Here is a 22,250-nt window from a genome sequence, read left to right as displayed (position 1 = left end):
CACTATTGTGGGCAAATCACGTTTGTGAATACAAGATTTGCACGTAAATGTGAGACCCCGTGCCTTCTGGTGACCGCTAAACCGAGCCTGCAAGTCCAGATTCTCACAAACAAGCATTCAACAAAAAGGGGCCTTTGAATACATATATCGCTCACGTTTACCACTTGCATACATGTTATGTTGATTTATACCGTGCACTGCTACCGCCCAAGAGCACCCCCAAACTGAGAAATGTGTTTGTGAATCGGACCCCATGTGACTTTTTAGTTAAAATGCTAGGAACATTGTGCTTCAAAGCGTAATGTCGTAGGTATAACTTCTTTAAAATGCTGGGGTGGGCGGAGCCTAAAATGACTCCTTATGGGAATTCAGGACGAACGTGGACGCCCTTAGTACTTACGGGTTAAGGAGAATTCCAAGTGGATGGAGATATTTGGGTTGGGGCTCTAGAAACCACCAGGTTCATAGGTCACAGGCACACTGGTCCTGAGCTGACATTTGCTCACTGCATTACATTCTCACCTCTGGTCAGCAGATGGGGTTTTCTTCGGGGGCTCTATTCTGATTGTGGGGTCCCACTCTCCGGGCGGCAGGACAATAACTTCATCGAGAAACTCATCTATCCCTGCAATCAGGTCTTCTCTTTCTCGTGCTTTGTAAGCAACACCACAAAAGAGCTGCAAGAAAACATTGTGATAAACAGAAAGAAAAGACTTCCTAAAACCAGTTGGCGAGGATGGAACACACCTTGTTTTAGTAAACATTAAGGGCTACAACCTTTGTGCGATTAAATGACTTACTCTGATTGCGATTTGTATGACAATTAATGCTCAGGTGTATACAACCACAGCTGTCTTATTTTCTTTTATTGTATATGGTTCAGAAAACCTTTACAAAATAGTTTGCATAAAAAAAAGATGTCAAATACAAAAAGTATTCCAAATTAAACTCTTAAGATAATACAATAAGCAATTAAAAGACTCTAAATATTAACAGTTGAACCATATTTAAGGAAAAATCAGAAAAAATAAACTGTTTAAAAACACTAACTATTGACAATTGATTCATATTTAAAAAGAAAATCGCAAAATACATAAAACTCAAAGCAATACAGGGGATTGAATTGCCAAAGAGTCACACGCACACCCACTTTACTTTGTTTGAGTGTAGCGGACTGAAACTAAAATGTATGATTTACACTAATGCCACAAAATATCACCTGGCATCATGAAAACAAATAAAACATAATAGATTCCAAGTACATGCTACTTGACATCAATAACCGGAGAATCAGAGATAACTGGCCTGCTTTCACTCAATTTTAAGGACTTGAAGAAGGAGGCAACAGCTAAGGTTTCCGGGGTGTTTCTGCCACTCAAGTATCAGTGCCAGCTATGCATCTCTTGAACCCACTGATTAATAGGAAACGTTTTAGCCAAGTAACAAAGCCTTTTATCCTTTAACTCTACAAAATCAAAGCAGATGTCTGGTCGACTCAGTGGTTCCTTTCAGATGACAAAATCGACTCTCTAAATCATCTGTTGCAATGTCACCACGCCGTGATAATTTTAGTTAACAATACATTCCATCTGAAATATAGAAAGGTATTCCTGTGATGTCTGTCTGGAGCTTTGATAATATATGGAGCCATCTCACCCCTCTTTTTGTATTCATGGGAGAGATGAGACATAGATGTATAACCAAGTAATTTTTCATGGGTCTTGATCCAATCATGATTGTATAGCTGATTTTTTTTACCTTAATTGGGTTTAAGATGAGGCTATCTGTATTCAGATAGATTTTGTGTAAAATTCTATCACAGTTGAGTTGTTTTTAATTGCAGTGACAATTTGTATGTTTTCCAATGGGACTCAAATTCATGGTTTCCTGTAGATTCAAATAGAGGGAATCTCGAATGGGAAGAAGTAATCTCCTAAACAAAGACAAAAGTCTCCATTCCGCCCGAGCATGGATAGAGATGAGGCCCAGTTCAAACCTTATCAAACCTTATTGCGGCAAGTGGGACACAGGTAGGTACCCCTAAAACTCATCGCCATATCTTCGCTTCCCACAAGTGTAAGCATTTCAGGGATTGATTTCCAGTTTCAGTGTGATTAGCGGTACACCATATATATATATATATATATATATATATATATATATATATATATATATATATATATATATAGTAGCATCTATTTTTGATTCTCCCCATTTCTTGAAATATGTCCAATCAGTGAGTCTCACAGTACTGTGAGGAGGACTAAGGCACAACAACACTGTTGATATCGCATGCAGACCACAGCTCTTTCTGTGGGTACTGATTTTCAGTAGTCTTTCGCCAAACTATTTACATGACCTAAACTTTCTGACTAAACTTTGAATCAAAGCTAAATGTCCCTTTTTTTAAAAATGTGGCATGGGTCTATGCTGAGGGGAAGAAGTCTTAATTTGTTTACATCCTTGTTGTGTTCCTTCTCCCTATTCATCACTCACCATAATATTTAGGAATTACATTAACAACTGGAAAAGAGTTTGGTGAAGCCTTTCACAAGGCAAACTGCTACATCTCTGCATTCTTCAGACAACAGAGCAATAGTGCAATTGCACACTTGTCACTGGATCGAGGGTCTGAAGCCAATCACTGTATCCGTAAGGGAAAGGACGTAAAGCATATGCAACTATTGTTCAATGTGGCTGAGCTATATGTCCTGTCATTTATCATTCTTTTTTTTAACTCATATGTTTAAGATATGGGATTACCTGCACCCTCATCACAGTGGTCTCCTAGTGCATCCCACCTGCCTCTCGCTGGTCCACAGCGACGGAACCCTATTTAATTTGTAAAGAAACCGTTTTTTAAAATCTCCACACAGGAGTGAGTGACTTAGGCACCCCTTACTGTTGCTGCAGGGTAAAACTGGGACTCCCACATGGATGCTCGTTCTGCTGTCTGACACAAGTGACATGATCCTGCTATCATCCTGCCCGGAGAGGAGACTCAAGCAAATCATCAGTGTGTAAGGTAAGTTACAAATCTGTTTGTATGTGTGCGTGCTTCAAATGTTATGTTTGTGTGCCCGCAACCTTAAATGAGTGTGTCTGAGTGAATCTGGGATGTGTGCATGTCTTTTGCCGTCGACCAGGTGGGTGGCCGTACCAGACTCATGGAAGTGATATACAGTGGCAAAGTTGGCTCATGTTGAGGGCATAGCAGCATGAAAGTCACCATGAAAAATATCTGCTCTTCAGTCATAAGAGAAGGCTATTCTTTGATCAAAACCCGTGTAGAACAGGATGTTGGCCCTTCATAGAGAATAAGCGTTTTCTGTAAACTAAATTCTGGGAGTAGTACTTACTTCACGTTTAATCCAAAAAAGCAATATCTTTCATAAACACTTGACTGGATACTAAGTGAAAAAACCCTACAATATTTCTCCTGTGCATAATTAAGGAAATCCCAGTTGACTGAGATTAGTTAAGGACAAGCAGAACCAACTACAAAAGGGCCAAAGGAAACAGGAAGTTGCAATAAAGTCCAGGTTTGAGATCAACTAAAGTAGGTTATGAATTCAAAGGTTTCGCAACAGTTGTGGAAAACTGGTGCCAAACAAACACAGTTGTGATAATATAGATTGTAGGTTGAAACTATAGAACAATAATAACAATTCAACTGATTATCAGTCCCTAGAAACAAGCTATTGGCGGCAACCATAGGAGGGTAGCAGTTTTAGCTTGTCAATAGTAAAAGTAAAATTGTAAGAATCGATAGAACCATAAATTAAGAAACAAAAAGAATATTATTGTGTAGGCTCGACAATTGTTTTGTTAATCCCATATATGCGCCCCCCCCTTATAGTGGTAAAGATAATATAGAAGAAAGCAAGAGTAAGGAACGTAAATATATGCACAAACACAATGAAAATAAAGAGCGGCATGAAAGAAGGGATAGACAGATAGAGGTAGAAGAAGAAGCCAAGAGACAAAAAGGAGAGAAAGACAGAGCCAGTGGAGTGACAATATTACTGAACAAGTGGATGGTAGGACATATACTACTCAAATTAGACAGAAAGGGTATTGATGATAGAGAAGAAAGAGAGGAGCAGGAAAAGAAGGAAAAGGAACATGAAAGGGCATACAAAGGGGAGAAGTAAAAAGTAAGGAAGTGAAAGGAAGAACAAAGAAGGTACGAAGAACAGAAAAAAGAGAACGAGAGAAACGAGGAGAAGAAACGTGAAGAAATAGAAACACAGAGATTGAAAGTACATAGGTTTCAAAGAAGGCGAGAGGAAGAAGAGAAAAGGGAGATGGGAAGAAGAAATGAGAAGGGGACAAAGGGATGATAAAATAGATCACATGGTTAATAGATTATAATACCAATTGAAGCATGAGAACGATGCGAAGAAGAGAGAGCGCCACAACAGCCACGCAGGGAGCTGCATGAGATACCGAGAATACAGACATGGGCTGATGATCATGAGGCAGAACATATAGGGAAAAGGATTGGGGATTTATATAGGCAAATGAGGGAGAAATATGGTTTTGAGACCAGAGGGAGCCTCAAAGAATCTCCACCGAAGGAAACAGGAGGCAGACCGGATGATGTAATGATGGGCAAGCATAGACTGCTGTCCTTAAGTAGACTAGATCTTGATGATGAGGAAAGGGATAACAGCCATACCAGTTGGGGTATAATGATGTCAGATGAAGAAAGGGAAGAAAACGAGAGAGTGCGAAGAGAGGGTGCATGCAGTTTTCTGGTAGATACGAAAATAGAAAGAGGGGTAAAGTGGTCAGACTTAGAATACCCGAAAGAAAAGGCTCCAGAACCTATATTCTGAACGACCACCAGCACCATCACATAATACAATGGAAATATCCCCACGTTATGTAAGTAGATTAAGGTCACTGCCAGGACGAAGACGAATGGGTGAAACTAGCCCCACCTGGAAGACAAGAAGCATAGATGGATATAATTGTAGACCAGGATTTACACAATTCCCATGATTAGAGAAAGGAGGCGGATGACCACAATATCTACCGTGGCCACAAATGTATAAAGAAAGTATGCAATGTAAATTACCTGGTTTGACTGCACGTGAGGAAATATTTATTTATGAGGAAGAATGACAGCAGAAATTACGTTAGCAGTGGGTGACGTAAAAGGCCTACTAGCCTAGGGTAGAGCGTTGACGACATTTGGAGATGACAGCTCAAATCACACGTCGGAGCGCCATTTCATAATTGTAGAGCAGACATATGAAGGGTGCTTAGAGTACAATATCCTGACACATCAGACATGGTGCAATTATGACAAGGAAAATGGGGGAGGATGAAGATACTGTTGCTTTTATTCAGGAGATTCAAGAACATTGGCGTCTTGAAACGAGGGAACCGTGGAATAAAACCATAGCATTATTTTATCATATTGTATGTCAGGGACTGCTCAAACCAGTGTAATAGCAGGTAAAAAAACAGGTAGGGATGGAAGCGAAGTCATGGCCAGAAATACAGTTGACTATCGTACATCATTGTCGATTGTTACAAGAAAAGAATAAGATATTTTTATTAAAGGGTCCATCGACACAAACACGACCAAGAAAATCGAGGCAGGTAACCAGGAAAGGTGTACCGTCTTTAAACACACGAAACCTGATTCGCAATCTACCCACAGATGCGAACCCAGGCCTTTTTAAGCGTGCTGATACAACTAAACAGACTGTGGCTAACACCGCAAAAGATCAAGTCAGATCAACACACGCTGTCGGGCCATCGGAAGTCCACTCCAGTAAGCGTCAAAGAATGGACTCCGATCCTGAAAGCTTTGTAGGAATGTCTCTAAATCCATGATCGATATTTGCGATCTATCCACATACTCTGATGACACGTCGGACGTTCAACCTACCGCTAATCTTGGCGTGGCTTTGGAAGTTCCACAAGTGGGGCGTTTTTCGAATAGAGTGTCAGCATCAAGCAGCAACGCGAAATTTGATAATAAGTCAAAGATGTCTGAGCAAAACAAGGAACAAAAGTCATATCGCCTGAATCCAAAACATACCAGCTCTCAAGGAAATAAGTCTGTACGTTACATCTCAAAGGCTTCCACATCATTGAGTTCTCGAACCAATCTTTCAATTTGCAAATTAAGATTGCAATATCTTCATCAAGACGAGGATGATTTGAACTTGAATCATCGAAATGTGATGAAATTATTCACCTGTATCCCATCACTACGAACAATTACATCTGACGACATAAAAATCGTGGAGTATGCAACTGAACGTAGCTGCGATCAAGTTCTCTTGCATATCTCGTCTGCCTTAGTCCGCAACACCATCTTGAATGCTGCGGACGAATTACTGAGCTATGGATTCGATATTTCTCTTGAACCAACAAGCCCTAGTCATGCCAATCTAAAGTTAAGTCCAGGTCAGGTCAATCTCAATCAAAATGACCAAAGACGTTCGGACCCGCAGCAGATTGACCACACTACCGACCGCCAAAGATCGCATACTGATCAGACTTTTAAAAGCAATACGAGAAATGGCAAAACAGACTGGCATTAGCCATTAATTCCTGGAAACGAATGTCCACGTGATTTCATCTCTTGGAACACCAGAGGGTTCTCCCATTTATTTAATCATTTTGATGTGGACTTGGGAAAAGTTTTTGTCATGTGTTTGCAAGAGACATGGCTAAGTGTGCCTCCAACTAGAGACGGATTTATGATCTTACTAAATCCCACAATCAAAAACAAAATAGGGCGTCCTTCATCAGGCCTACTAATGATGATTAGGATTAATACATGGTGGCAGCTCAAGGATGTATATATCCCCAATCCGTTCGTACAAAGCGCCTTACTACAATCAAATCATCCAAACATAGGCGCGAGGAAGCATTTGCTCATTTTAAATGGGTACTGGAACCCGGGGAAAATCACTACAAAATCCTTCATCGAGTCCATAATTTACATACTTGATGACGTCATATTGAAGTATAAGAATCTCTCAATAATTTGTGCAGGAGACTTGAACTACAATTGGTTCAAGTACGATGAAGGAACTCAGAGTTACAAGCCAGCTCCTGCCAAAGAAATTGCGTCTCGGGGTCGTCAATGGAGTCAAGCACTCCACATGAGGAATTTCCAAATGGTTAACGGGCACGTGACAGGCGACCGCCCTCCAAAGCAAACGTGGTCAAACAATAAGGTTCATTCAATCATTGATTATTTCTGGGTATCGCAAAACCTGTTTGAAAAAGAATTGTCATTAACAATCGTACCCATGACCAACAGTGACCACAATCTTATGCGGCTCACCTGTCCGGTGGAATGGCCAACAAAAAATCGATGCCAGGATATTCCTATCTCAGTGAACGCAGGTGGCAACCGTTCAAGGATCGACAAAGCAAAAATCCAAAAGATCTGCCAAAACTTCAGCAACGACGAAGCAACAGCGGTTGATTATCTCCCCTTGCTTTTCGATTTCGTAACTGTTCGAGTGGCAAATTCCACCATGGGGCATAAACATAAACACATATCATCGACAATTCTGAAGCAAGCCAAAAAAGCGATGCGACACGACGTGAGGAAGCTGAAGAAGTTGCTCAAGATCACCAACGACACGAGCTCCATAATCTCTGCAATCCATAGACGTCATAAAGTGTATCGTAATTGGTTAAAATCTCAGAAAATTATAACAGAGTAGGACAAAGCTGAGCTATTAATGAAACAACTAGTCCAGAAAAACTCACGGGAAACATGGGCAATCCTCAATTCTGGGAACTCCAAACATCAGCCCATGGCGTCAAATGAGATTGACTCAGCGCAATGGATGCGTCATTACGCAAACATTTTTTGCAATCCACAACATGAAGTCGCAAGCGGCTCTAAGCAAAATCTGTCTTCATGGGACTTGCGTATTCCAGCCGAAGACATAAAACTTGCAATTCGGTCTTTGAAGAACTCTAACGCCGCTGGTTCGGACCTCATAACGAATGTAATGTTAAAAAACAATGAGGCGGAATGGGCTATCTTCATAGAATCCCTATTTGCAAGAATATCTTCAACGAAGAAAATACCTGTTTCTTGGCGGGATGCTATAATAGTTCCCATCCATAAGAAGGGCAATCGGGCTGACCCATCCAACTATCGCCCGATTGCCCTGTTGGATACCATCGGAAAAATGTTTGCCTCTTTTCTACGTCAACAGCTTTCTCAATGGTCAGTCGTGGAACAAATCCTAGACATGCGACAAACAGGATTCACAAAAGGAGTCGGCGTCGAAGTGAAATTGCTGCTAATGACCATCTTAAAACTTGAAAGTATAAGGGCTAAAACACATCTGTACGTCGCCTTTATCGATCTACGTGGCGCCTTTGATAGTATCAATCGCTCTAAGCTATGGCAAAAATTGGAAAACTGGAACTGTCCAAGTAACTTCATCGACCCAATAAAAGCGCTTCATTCTGACACAGCCATCAGCATACGTTTAAACAATCAAGGCGCCCTATCTGATCAAATACCAACGAACATGGGCGTGAAACAAGGCTGCCCACTATCTGCCCAGCTGTTCAAACTCTTCATTGCCGACATCCCAGCCCATCGCACAAATGTGAGATGTTTTCCATCAATCCTAAATAACACCGAAATTGGATGTCTCATTTACGCGGATGACGTGGTCCTTCTAGATAAGACCCAGATAGGCCTACAACGGCAAATGACAAACTTACATGAATATCTCATCAAAAACGATCTGGAGATAAACACTGACAAGACCAAGGTCGTCGTCATTGGTAGAACAAACCTCAAAAGACAAGGGGCCTTCACTTGGTACATCGATAAGAACCCGCTTGATGTAGTAGACTCAATAAGATACCTAGGAATCTCTTTTAATAATTCCCTCTGCGAACATCACTGGAAAACCGACCTAATAGCTCGAATGACTCAATTCAGCATACAAGCACAGCTCTTGAACAAATCATATGGGAAATTCACTCTTACTCCCATATTGACATTCTATTCTCAAAAAGTAGTACCGGCTATTACTTTTGGCTCGGAAGCAGGCTGGAGCATAGACGTGGCTTTTTGGCAGAAACTCGAGGGTATTTTTTGGCGGCGGGTCCTGAAGCTACCAACATACATTTCAATGACTCAGTTAAGACATGAGCTTTCCTTAAACTCGTTACACACTACTGTCTTGTGGAAATCTTTAATGGCATTCCGGAAAATGATTGTAACGCCCATGTCTCCTGCTTATCAGATCTTCTCTAAGAGTGCTGGACCTGGTCATTCCAATTTACTTGAAGAATGGAAACAACACTTGGTACAGATATTAACTGGTGCCGATTTAAATACCGACAAACTAATAATGAGACCACAATCTGCGAAAAAAAAGTTTGAGACTGTGAAGTGGATTCAGAATAACGAACAAAGGAGAAAGATGGCCTCAACATTACATGCTGGAATAGGTGAACTTAAGCTGGGAGTTCCATGTAACTATCTGACGAACTGCCCGTCGAGACACCATCGTGAGCAGTTCCTGCGAATACGGCTGAATGCCATTGACACAAGAGCCATGTTGTGGCTTCGTCATTCCAAAGAAGTAACTGATGATATATGCCGATTTTACTTGAAGGAGCCCGAATCCCTAGAACATTTAATAACTAAATGCACGATCATTACAGCAAAACGTATCCTACATCTTGGGAACTTTAGTCCTGCGAGCCCCGACTCTCGAGATTGGTGGTCTCATGCAATGGCAGGCAATTCCGTGAAACTATGCTGTGCGATAGTTGATTTCATCGCCTCTCTCAAATTGAAGGCTGTGGGTCAATTAACACAGATTGTGCCGCCCTAATCATGAAGTTAGATGGTACTTGAACAGTGGCTTTGGTCGCTCCTGTGTTCTTTATGCACTTATCTTTCTTGCATTTTCTCTTGGTTTGGTCTAGTGTTAGCGTTTTTGGAGGAACACGTGACAAAAATGTTTGGAATAAAAGTCTGATGTCACAGTGTTACGCTGAGACATATTAGACTGATGTTGCAATAAAAAAATAAAAATAAAAAAATAAGATAAAAGATGAGAATAGAAAACAGGAGGAAGCAAAGTTAGTTCAGAAAAAGTTGTCAAAATTTGCCATAGAAGGAGCAGTATTGATGAGTGGTGAAGGCGTGGCCCCACGAGAGTTGCAGCCTGCACAGCAAAGCAATGTAGGGTACCCTATAGATCAAGGTGGGTAACATTTTTGGCCACGAGGTAGGGGGAATGGACCTAAAGGACGAGAAAGCAGATTTCAAAACTCTGAAGGGGGAGGAGGATTTAATGGAGGACTGTCGTAGCAGTTCTGGAATTGTCGAACGAAAGGACATATCGCATGCAAGTGTAGACGTAGAGGGGGTGTGCAGCAGAAATGGCAAACTCCAAGAGGGAGGATGGTCTATTCTCCATATTAAAGTACAGAACCAATGGAGTATTATGCCCACATCACACACAGTATCAGTCACGTGCACCACAAGTACAGCAAAGGCAGCAGATCCTGCTGCAATCATAGTCGCCTCAAGGGCAACCACAGCAAGCGCCTATGCAAACACAAGTACAGACACAACAACAGTACACTCCAACACAACCGATAGTACCCCAATGGAATGCAAATACAGGAGTCCCACAAGCACCCACAGCCAAGTTAGGGAGTGTGACAGTAGTGGGAGGGAATCCTTTTACGGGTACAGGGATGAATGTGTATGCACAATAGAAAAGCCCACAGAGCAACCTGATGTTTTCTTTACTATCGGTGAAACCAGACCAACAAGAGGAAACAAGGGTCAGGGTAACGATAGGAGGCAAGACCATTTTGTTCCTTTTTAGACACAGGAGCAACTCGATACTGTTTTCGAGAGGGAAAGTACCCAATGACTAGCATTTCCATGAATGCGCAGGGATTCTCTGGGGCTATGAGGTTGCTTCCTTTTATTGATGACTTACCAATTTCAATAGGAGAACATGACGTGTCCATGCCACTATTATATTCCCAGCAGACACCAGTTAATATATTAGGACGTGATTTGATGACAAACCTTAACATGGCGATATCTTTCACTGATGAAGGGATAGTGTGTTCCACTCCAGGGATACACTCCATACATGTAAGAGAATTAATACTAGCATTTACAGGCCAAAAAGCATTAAGAGTGGTCCTTTTAGACCCCAAAGTATTTTATTATGGAGTAAGTATCTTGTTGACATGGCTTCCTATACTGATAGGTAAATTGTTGAGAATACTTGATGAATTTTTGTTTAGGACAGAAATACCTTTGGATGACAAGGAAGGACAGGTTATCCCCATAGAACTAGAGGCAGCAGTGGTAAATGAGGAAAGGGTGGTTGTTCATGGGACAGATGGTGAGGGAAGAGGATGGAGAGCAGTAACAGCTCTTGGTGAAGGATACAGACTAACAGACTTGACAGATGGGAATTGTTCGGAGATGAGTATTCAAACGATGAATTCGCCTTTTTCACAAGTCTCACTTATTGGATTAAAGTTGAGAATATGGTAATACCACACAGAATGGCATTGGTGAAAAAGAAACCATCATTTTTCCAGGAAGATTTAGAAAAGGTTCCAAGCATTTTATGGGTATGCCGTCCATTGATCGACATGCATTTATTATGTGTTATTTGCCTGTTTTTTTCTTTGATAAAACCCATTGAAATAAATAGGGGGCTATTGGGAGGGGTTTATAAGGGGTAGGTGGTGGGGAGGTCGGGAATAGTGTTCAATTAATAGGGGCCTTGGGGGGAAACCACCCCAAAAAGAAAAACAACAATTTTGATGTTTATTTTCATAAAAGAAATTCAGCAAAAAACCCATCGAAAAAATGCATGTCGATAAATGATCATAGAACCATTTTATGGACCAGCAGTCCATACGGAGTGGGTCTATTGAGTAGAGCAGGAGCAGTTAAAATAGACATCAAACCAGGAGCAATTTTGTCACGAGCAAAACAGTACCCCATGTCCAGAAATGTAGATGAAGGCATATTTGAAACCATTTCCGCTTTAACACAGCAGGGAATACTGGTACCATCGGAATCCCCATGTAACACAGCTGTATACCCAGTGAAGAAATCAACAGGGTGGTCGTGGACATTTATTCAGGATCTAACCACTCTAAACAATATTGTTGAAGCAAAGTTTCCACTAGTTCCGAATCCAGCTACGATATTATGTAACATCCCAGCTAAAACCAAATATTTTACAGTGATAGATTTAAAGAACGCTTTCTTTTCAATTCCCCTTCATGAAGACTCACACGATTTGACTACATTTTCGTATAGAAATCAGTGATGGAAACATAAAAGATTACCCCAGGGGTACTGTGAGTCCTCATCGATCTTTAATAGGGTTCTTAAGATGGACCTAGGTAACATACAACTCGTGGGCACATAGATTCAGTACGTAGATGATATATTAGTGTACACTGAGAGAGAAGAAAGATGCAGAGATGATTCAGTTTGATTAATGACAATACTAGCAGAGAAAGGATACAAGGTAGACAAAGAGAAACTACAATATTGCCAGGAGGAGGTACTGTACATAGGACAGCTAATCCCTCAAGAGGGGAGAACAGTGACACCTGAGAGAGCAGGAGCAATCATGAAAACTCCAAAACCTGAGACAATGAGGTAAATTCAACAAACCCTGAGACAATGAGGGAAATACAACAATTGGTAGGCCTATGTAATTATTGTAGGGCCCAGAGTGTTTGATTAGAGTACATATATATTTGACCACTTTTAAAAGGACTCAAGGAAGCACAGATATGTAAAAGTGAGAAAACATGGACAGATGAGATGACTGAAGGATTTGAAGAATTAATAAGGGCGATTTGTACAGCCTCTTTGTTAGGGATTCCGGAAGATAATGAGGAGTTCTACTTATTCTCCCATTCAAATGGAGAAGTGATCACAGCAGTCCTCACACAGAAGACAACATTAGGACATGGACATAAACCATTAGCCTACTATACTGGGATTTTAGACCCAGTAATGAAAGGGCATTACCCCTGCGGACAAGCATTAGCTGCTGCTGTTTCGTGATTGAAAAAGCTGCAAGCATTACAATTTGGTGTTGAATGACGTTATTCATTAAGCATTCCTTATTCGCCATTTTGGAGAAACCCCAAAGTACATTGACTACACAATGAGCATCAGGGTACAAAGTGATTATTTCGAACCAGGCAATAAAAATTGTTAGATGTAGAGTAGTAAATCCAGTGACATTCATAGCAGAACCAGTAGGGAAGGAGGACTATGTACATGACTGTACAACATATACTGAGTTTTATGATGATATTCCCCAGGTTAGAGAAAATGCTGTAGGAGGGGGGAAATTCAAATTCTGTTCATTGATGGTTCTTCAAAAATGTATCAAACGACAGGAGAAAGACATACAGGATCAGCAGTAGTAAAGCTAAAACGTGATGGTGAATTTGAAGTAGTGACAAGTGCAAGATTGCCTTCACATTGCTCAGCACGGGCTGCAGAATTAGTGGCACTTATCACTGCACTCCAGAGATATGAGGATGAGGAAGTGATAGTGTACTCTGACTCTGCCTATGTGACGTCAACCGTATACACAGGATTGTCATGCTGGAAAAGGAGGGGTTTCCTCTGCACAGACGGCACACCAGTGCAACATGCGCCGCTATTGGACAAACTCATCAAGGTACTAAAGCTTCCATTGGCCATCTCTGTGGTGAAGTACGCAGCCCATACTAAGAGGGCAGACATGATTTCTCGTGGTAACGAAGCCAAAGATGTTGGAGCCAAAAGAGCCGCATATTTTACAAATATTCCGGATTTTGAAGTAGAAGATGTTAAGCAAATGTCAGAACGATGTATGATGGTGAAGGAAGGTTTTAATATGTTATCCGTTGTACAGTTAATTGAGCTGCAATGTCAAGCTCCATAGGAAGAACAGGATTTATGGAAAAGACAGGTGTGTTCTTTAGCCCTCACAGAGGCTATATGGAGACAATATAGTACTGGAAAGCCAGTCATGCCTCTAGCATTATTGAAAGTAGTGCTGAATCGGCTTCACTATCCCGCACCTATAACCAGAGAGAATCTTGCTGCCATGATTGCAGAAGATTGGTTTTCACCAAATTTGTTAGAACACGTTGCACAGGTTATTGTGAACTGCATCGTCTGCCAGATGTTCACAGCAGGGCATACCTTGTGAACAGTGAGAGGAGCAATGCCCAGACCCAATGGTCTTTTTCAGCATCTCCATATAGATTATGTGGATATGTTGCAAACATGCAATGGCTACATATACATTTTAGTGGTATGTCCATTTTCTACATGGATTGAAGCAGGTCCATGTACGCACCTTGATGCTACATGTGCTGCCAAGTTTCTCTTACTTGGGGTGTTTCCTAGATGGGGTGTGTTCGGAGTTCAGAGGTCTGACAATGGGCCACATTTTGTAAATGAATTGTGCGAACAGATAGCTTTTCTATTAGGCATAAAGCACAAGTTCTTGTCTGCTTATCACCCAAAGGTGAATGGTATCTGTGAGCGTTTAAATGGACTGCTTAAAGAAAGGATATCCAGGATTAAGATGACTTTGAAGAAGGGATGGCTACATTGCCTACCCCTTGCTTTGTTTGCTTTGAGAAACCAGCCTGGCTCAGATCACCATGTAACTCCTCAATAGTTGGTGAATAGACACCGCATGAGAGTACCCCTTGCTCCTCCCACTCAAATTAAAACTGCTGCCCATAGTGTAGCAAAAACATTAGGGGAGGATATGCATGATTATTTGACATATATGATCGCTTGTGTTTCTTTTATTTCCCAACAGTTCAACAATCCGAGGGAAGGGTTGAAGAAGATTGAAAGGTACCAAACAAACTTTGCAGTGTTTACCCAACTGTTCCAGTTAGGCTGAAGAGACAATGCTTTGAAAAAAGAACACAAAGAACGCACACAGCACTTTATGCTGCCTGTAACATTACACACATTTGTGTATGCTGTTTATGTATACATACTTCGATTTTATTCAGCTCTAGTGAGACAACTAATATTTGTCAAATTTTTGGGAAATCCTAAAAACAGTCCTATTATTTTCAGGATCATCATTTCAATAATATTACAATTTCTGTTCTAAAAAAGTGTGGTTTATAAAATTGACAGAAGCTGAATGATTGAGAATCTTCCATTATGTAACATACCCATTGCTAGCAAGAAGGCTGCTTACTGCACAGGATACAATTCGACAGATTCTTTTGCAATACTTCTTCAAGCTACATTTTGTACAATGTGTTCTCTTTACTTCCTTATGCTTATAGAATTTCGTGAAATGATATTTTGTAATTTAAATGAAGCATCCAACAATGAGACATCTCTTTCTATCCCTAACAAAAGTGCTAGTGATATTTTCCCTGAGATTTCCAAAAAAATGAATTAAGTCAAGCGGGATGTTGCAGAAAATAATCAGGATATAAATACGTACCTTGATAACTCAGCCCATTTAAAAAATAGCATGTGGTATCAACACATGAGTGAGGTGGGGAGGAGAACGTCAGATGAGAGCTTCTATGTATGTTCTCTCACCCCTTATGCCATGAACACAGCCAGAACATTTATCACAAGAGAAATACATGTACATGAAGCGAAGTGTCTCAGCCACTCGCAGCATGCATGAAAAGAGGAGAGTTTGAAGGAAAATTGGCAATTCTACAATGGATGTCAAAGAGAACGTTCCCATATAAAGATGCTTATTAAAGACACAGAAGATGGAAAAGGACCCGAATTTAGGGGTGTGACTGGAGGAGAGATAAGGATTGTTGAACAAAAAAGACTGAATTGTGCAGACACATGGATTGCCAGGATGCTGAGAGAGACCTCAGTTATTGGTATATGGACAAGTATCCACCAGTGAAGATTGGGAAGCAGGAACGTTGGCATGCAGTGCCCACTTATTGATGACAACAATAGTGAAGGTAGTGCAAATAGTGAATGATGAATGTCTTAAGGATTGGGCTAAATCTGCAAAGTTACTAACATGGATTGAAGATGAAGCAGGACCTGTATCCATACTGCCCATGAAGAATGCGACACTCTGTTTCCGGAACAGGAGTCTGACCAAAGTTCTACAAAATATAGGATGCCAGCAAATAATCAATGTGCCAGGAATGACAGGACGACCTGCTGTGATAATGGGCCTCTATTGGGCTTCTGGATCCAAAGCTTGTTTGAAGCTGCCTAAAAGTTGGGAAGACATATGTTCTATAATAATAGTATATGTTCCTGCATTGGTGATCCCTCAAAGTGATCTCCACACAGACAACTTTCTGAAAATTGAGGCACACCAAAGGAAAAAGAGGTCACTTAACCTCACTCGACAGAAGAGAGAGAACTACTTTTCGGCAAAATCAATAGAAGCATACCATGACATTCCAGATGAGCATAAATTGTTCTGGAGGACGGCAGTGATATTTACAGCCATATACCTGCCGGGTGGCTACAAATCACCAGCTGGGAGTTGCTACAAACAATGAACACAACCATAACAGGATTTAATGCAATTAAAGAAGAATTGAGGGCCATACGACTCTTCACCCCCCAGAACAGGTGTGTCTTTGACTTAATTACAGCAATGGAAGAAGGCGTGTGTGTAAAATGGGGCCTTCTTGCTGTACTTACACACCTGCCCAAGATGGAGAAAATGGAACCCTGACAGAAGTAATAACTCTGTTGCCGGCCCTGCATACAAAAATGGTGGAAGAAGTAGATGAGACCGAAAATGAATATTTGGTTTTCATCTCTTTTCTCGTGGGTTCCAACCTAGATGGCAAATGCCTTAAAAATGTTGGGAGCAATAATAGTGCTATTGTTGCTGGTATTTTGTCTTATAAGAATAATCATAGGACAATGCAAGAAGACAGCAAATAAAGCAATTGGGATGAAGATAATGATCAACATGAATGCTGTGACTGATAAGCACACACAGATCGAAAACACTACCCATGAGCACCTTAAAGGAAGTCCTCTGACACCTCCAGGAATGAAGTTTCAGTATCCTTAGTATCCTAAGAACTATGTTGGATGTTGGGTATTATGTCAACCAACTCAGGAGTGCTGCCATATGACCTAGAGTGTGGATGAACACATAAAGAATGCAGGTGACCTGAGGGGGGTGACAAAGATATGTTTTTTCACTTCTTTTTATTATTTTCAACAACACAGCAAAACAAGAAAAATATATATTTTTTAAACACAAGCAATCACCGTAGTGTGGCACACCTCATAACATAACAATAATTGAGAAATTACATCATTTCCTGTCAATGTTCCATGACTCCTTTCTGTGAAAAGTCTACACATGTATGATATTCCCATCAGATGTGCACTTCAGAGCAGTCTGCTGAGTCCAACCAAACTAAGCGTGCCACCAGCCCCTAACTGAACTGGGTCCGAGAACCACAACAAAGAAACTGTAAACCAAACCCTTTCCATGCATAGCCCAGATTCCCCCAAGCCCTCTCCTTCCCACTCCCTCGCTGATGCCACAGACGTCCTCCCACTACCGCTCATCTTGATTTGATCACCCTGTCTTGCCATCCATCTGACTTTCCTGAGGCCCATCCTCCGTGGGTGCAGACATTGCCTGCATCAGCATTTTCCACGCAGACACATCATAACTGGCCCACCTCTTGACAAAGATATGGATTCCAAAGAAGCCACAGTGTGAAGAAAAGGAGAAGAAGATTGAGGGGGTGGTTGAGGACACGACCAGAGGGGGTATGTAGAGAGGCAGATGTACACGTCATTCATGGAGCCCACCCCCTCACCTCTATCATATTGGATGAATAGCAAGAAAGCATTGTGCCTGATCCTTGGCATCATCCCAATATTGCATCGAAGATGTGAAAGATATTATGCGATCAGATAACCATATCGAATGTACCCACAAACTGATGTATTAGAAGGAAGTCTGCAGTCACCTGTGAGAAACCAGAAGGTGTCTCATCCGCTAGTCCCCGGAGGTCTGTCATCCAGGTGGCTAGGACACGGCCATCGCTTTTGGATGCAGTTCCTGGGGGTGGACCAGTGAGGGAGGATCACCTGGGTGAGGGGTCTTCGGGGAGTTGCAGTGGGACACTGGATGGCAAGATGTGGTATCCCCCCTGTAACACCTTTACCCCATACTACCAGGTAGGATACTTAGGGACTTTACCCCCCACCCCCTTCCCAGCATGAACACTTTCACACGGACAGCCCGCTCTGGGAGAAGACAGACGGTGTTCCTGACATGTCCCAAAACTATGGTCAGGCAAGGTAAGGCAATTACTAGTAACAACTCACACCTGATTTCCATCAAGCTTCCCTACGTAGATAAAAGGCGTAGCATGACAGCACACTCTGAGCGAGACAAAACACATGAAGGAACAGCAGTTTTGACGTGGCAGCTGAACGAGGGGAGAAAGACGGCAAACCAAGAATGTGAACGCAAGGAGGCAGATACCCTTGACCTTTCCAGCGGAAAACCGGTACTTTCCTGAAACCTTCAGATTATAGAGCGTAAGGCCAGGAAACCAGACTGAAGAATCCTGCATTGTATGTTAGAGATATCTGGGGCCCTCCTGCATGACTGGCCAAGTCAGGGAGGAGCAACAACCGCCATGGTACCATCCTTGGTTCCAGGATCAAAGCAGTGCCAGATTAATCAACACAGCTGGTGAGTTGGGGAGACCGATGCAAGACCAGTCTGTGTTGAAGTCAAGGTTGCAAGCAGCAACATTGTATGAAGACTTCAAGAATGAACATTGTTAATGTGTATGGTGAAAGACGTGAGTAAATCTAAATTCCGGAAGCATGTTTGAACTTTAACAGAGAAAAGATATGATACCGTTAACAGAGTGATCCGGCACCGCGAGTGTGCTCAATCAAAGGTCTCTATGAGGTATCCCGCAAAGAAAGGGCAGAAAAGAAAGTTGCAAGAGAAAATTGATGAAAGTAGTAAATTGAAGCGTCCTGCAATGGTTTAAGAAAAATCCATCACACAGTCGAAAGTCTTCCATTTTTGATACAAAGAGGAAAGTTTGGAAAGTGAGATTATATGGTCCAAGCCCGATTGAGGGAGATCGATTGTGAATATTGTGTTAAAGAGGGTCTGAGCCTGATGGAGGGGGACCCGTGATGAACAGTAAATCTAAGAACTTGTAAAATGTGGTGTATATGAAAATCCTGAGAAGAAAGGAACTTTGATATTTATTTTGTTGCATCAGACCCTCTGCCATAAGAGAGTTTAAATGGTAAAGAGACTTTTGCCCAGAAGGCCCTGCTACTTATGACTTCTGCAATCACTCCTTCGCCTCTGGAGTCTTCCCGTCCCCTCTCAAGCACTCCCTTGTGCACCCCCTTCTTAAGAAACCCTCTTCCGACCCTTCCTGCCCAGCTAACTATCGCCCAATCTATATCACTCCCTTCCTGGGCAAACTCCTGGAGAAACTGGCCCTCTCCCAGCTAAATCTCCATGCTGAATCTGTTGGTAGCCTTCATGACCATCAGTCTGGCTTCAGAGCTGCCAGAAGCATGGAAACTGCTCTCCTGTACATCTGTGAGGACCTGCTCTCGAACCTTGACTCTAACATTCCATGTGTTCTCATTTTGCTTGATCTCTCTTCTGCCTTTGATACTGTTAACCATACCATCCTGCTCAACCGTCTCCGTGATAACCTGGGTATCACTAGTCAGGCTCTGGCGTGGCTGACCTCTTTCCTCTCAAATCGACCCTCCCAGGTCCAACTGCGGTCTTTCCTCTCTGACATCTTTTTCTCTACCTGTGGTGTCCCCGAGGGTTCTAACCTCTCTCCCTGGCTGTTCAACCAGTATCTGGCACTTCTCGCCCACCGAATCGCCGCTCTCTGCCCCAACTTTCAGTGCTATGCGGATGATACCCAGCTCATTTTTAGGCTACCCTCGGCCACCTCTTCTCCTTCCCTCATCTCTGACTGTCTTTCTGCTATCCAGGAATGGTGTGCCGCCAACGACCTCTGCCTTAATGCCAGTAAGACTGAGATTCTACTCATCGGCACACTCACTCCCTCCTTCCCTGCAGCTCTCTGGCCGGCCTCTCTTGGCCCTCTTCCTGCTCCTACCTGCAAGGCAAAAAACCTCGGGGTCACTACACTACCAACTACACCTCCTCAGAGGTATCCTTACTTTCCTCTCCTTCCACCAGAAGCTCACTGTCTCTAGAGACCTAGTTCTCTCGAAGCTGGACTACTGTAACAGCCTCTACCTAAATCTGCCCGCCTCTACTCTCCGCCCTTTGCAACTCATCCAGAACAGGACTGCGAGACTTGTCCTTGGCCTCAAGCCCAGGGACCGTATCTCTCCAGGACTGAAATCACTACACTGGCTCCCAGTGAGTGCGAGGATCAAGTTCAAAACCCTTTGCATTGTCCACAAGGCTGTCTGGGGCCTTGGGCCAAAATAACATCAACTCTCTCTTCCTAAATATCTTCCTTCTCGTGCTCTTCGCTCATCCACCTCCAACTCTCTTATGGTCAGCCGCTTCTCCAAACAACGAGTTGGGGGGCAGATCTCTCTCCGCTGCATGGGCCTCCCTCTGGAACAGCCTTCCTGCCTCCCTGAAACTTGAGGAGAACCATCTCCGGTTCCGGAAGCACCTCAAAACCTTCCTCTTTGCCTCCGCTTTCTCTCCCCCTCTCCCCTGATAAAATTACTGAAACTGCACTGAATCTGCAACTGGGCCACTCACCGTTCTCGGTCCTTGGCCCAGCCACTCTCCCCTGCACTGCCTCCCTGGCAACCCCTGCACTGCGGGACTGTGTCTGTATCCCTACAGCCCCCCTTCCCAGCACTTGTCTTTACTTACCTCACACTTGCCACCAGCTGGCCCTTGTTATTTATCATGTATGATATAACCCTGTACTGCACTTTTCCCTCTACCTTTCCCCCCTGCACTTTTCCCTCTCCCTCTACCCTTGCACTTGCGCGATCTGAATGACACCTGGCCTAGTAGGATCGCTGTCTGTCTCCCCTTGTTCCCCCCGCCTCGTCGCGCCTTGAAACACTTGTGTATAGGCGCGTTACAAATGCCATATCATATCATATCATCATAACTGCATCCTCTTGGCAGAGAAGCCAGTGTGTGTGCGAAGCTCAAGTGTGCTGCCTTGTTGTGTGCTAAAACGTGGGGAAGGGAAGCCAACTGCTCAACTATCCTGACATAACTTATCTTGAACACTTTTCTTTTTGCATAACATTCTTTGGTATTTAGAAGTAAGGATTGGTAATAGGTTTACTAGTATAGGTACTTTTTATTTTGACAAGACTCTACTAGGACTGCATAATTATTATTTTGATGGTCGTAGCTTCTACCCATCTTTAGATTTACAATTAGATAGGCGTTCGACCAACCCACTTAACCTTCAATAAACACCCTTGAACTGTGATCACTTGTGTCTGTCTTCACTGTTTGATACCATACCTTCCTTATACACCACTGGACATAGAAGAACTATACGTAAAGTCTGACAGGTGTAAAGTGAAGTCATGAAGGGAAGAGACGAGGATGCACTGAAATGTATACGGATACTTAAAGAATTAAGATGTGACTGAAGTGAAGAAATGTGAATACGAAGAAATCCTATACACTGAGAAGATAAGTGAGAAGAGATGCAGTAGATGTATATATGCAGAAACATAAGGTAAATGAGACATATAGAAGCTTGCTAAACATAGGAAAAATAATATGATTAAAGAAGCCATGTTGAGAAAATGGACGTCGGTTTCGTATGATAGTAAGCGAGAAGCCTGAAGTAGAAAGACCAAGGCTGCAGAGCTGACAAGCACTGCAATACAAATTCCAGCAAGAACAAAGAATATTTGTTTGGCTCAGGATCAAGGATGTCTCAGCAAGAAGCAACTGCAAGGCACAGGAGGAGTCGAAGAGGATAAGCCATGTACGTAGGACATATTTCTCTTAGATTAAGCAAAGGAGTGAACATTTGCAAGTGCCAAGCATTGTACAAATAAAGATGCGGAAAGCGTATGCAAGACAGAGCAACCAAGTCTCCACAGGCTGAGGAAAGTAATAGCACCCAGTATAATTTAATCAAATAGCACTAAATAGAAGGACAGGATGGACAAAATCATGGTCTCCTCACACATGGTGCAAGACCAGAAAACAAGGCCTATTCATGAAGCTTCAGAT

At 42.4% G+C, this 22,250-nt stretch overlaps 1 protein-coding gene across 9 annotated transcripts in view; it reads right to left on the bottom strand.

Annotated features, from left to right (window-relative positions):
- Window positions 1–22,250, bottom strand: part of SLC4A5 (solute carrier family 4 member 5) — an 802,545-nt gene that overhangs the window by 256,644 nt on the left and 523,651 nt on the right. For all 9 annotated transcript variants that reach the window (XM_069617635.1, XM_069617636.1, XM_069617640.1 and 6 more), the window contains one exon: window positions 523–677. In XM_069617635.1, coding sequence (XP_069473736.1) covers window positions 523–677 — 155 coding nt within the window. The remainder of the gene's footprint in view (window positions 1–522; window positions 678–22,250) is intronic.

The sequence above is a fragment of the Ambystoma mexicanum genome, chromosome 10 (genome assembly GCF_040938575.1).
Source record: "Ambystoma mexicanum isolate Mex_15411 chromosome 10, UKY_AmexF1_1, whole genome shotgun sequence".
Classification (NCBI taxonomy): domain Eukaryota; kingdom Metazoa; phylum Chordata; class Amphibia; order Caudata; family Ambystomatidae; genus Ambystoma; species Ambystoma mexicanum.
The sequence above is the reverse complement of the archived record's forward strand: the minus strand, read 5'-3'. Positions and strand labels throughout refer to the sequence as shown.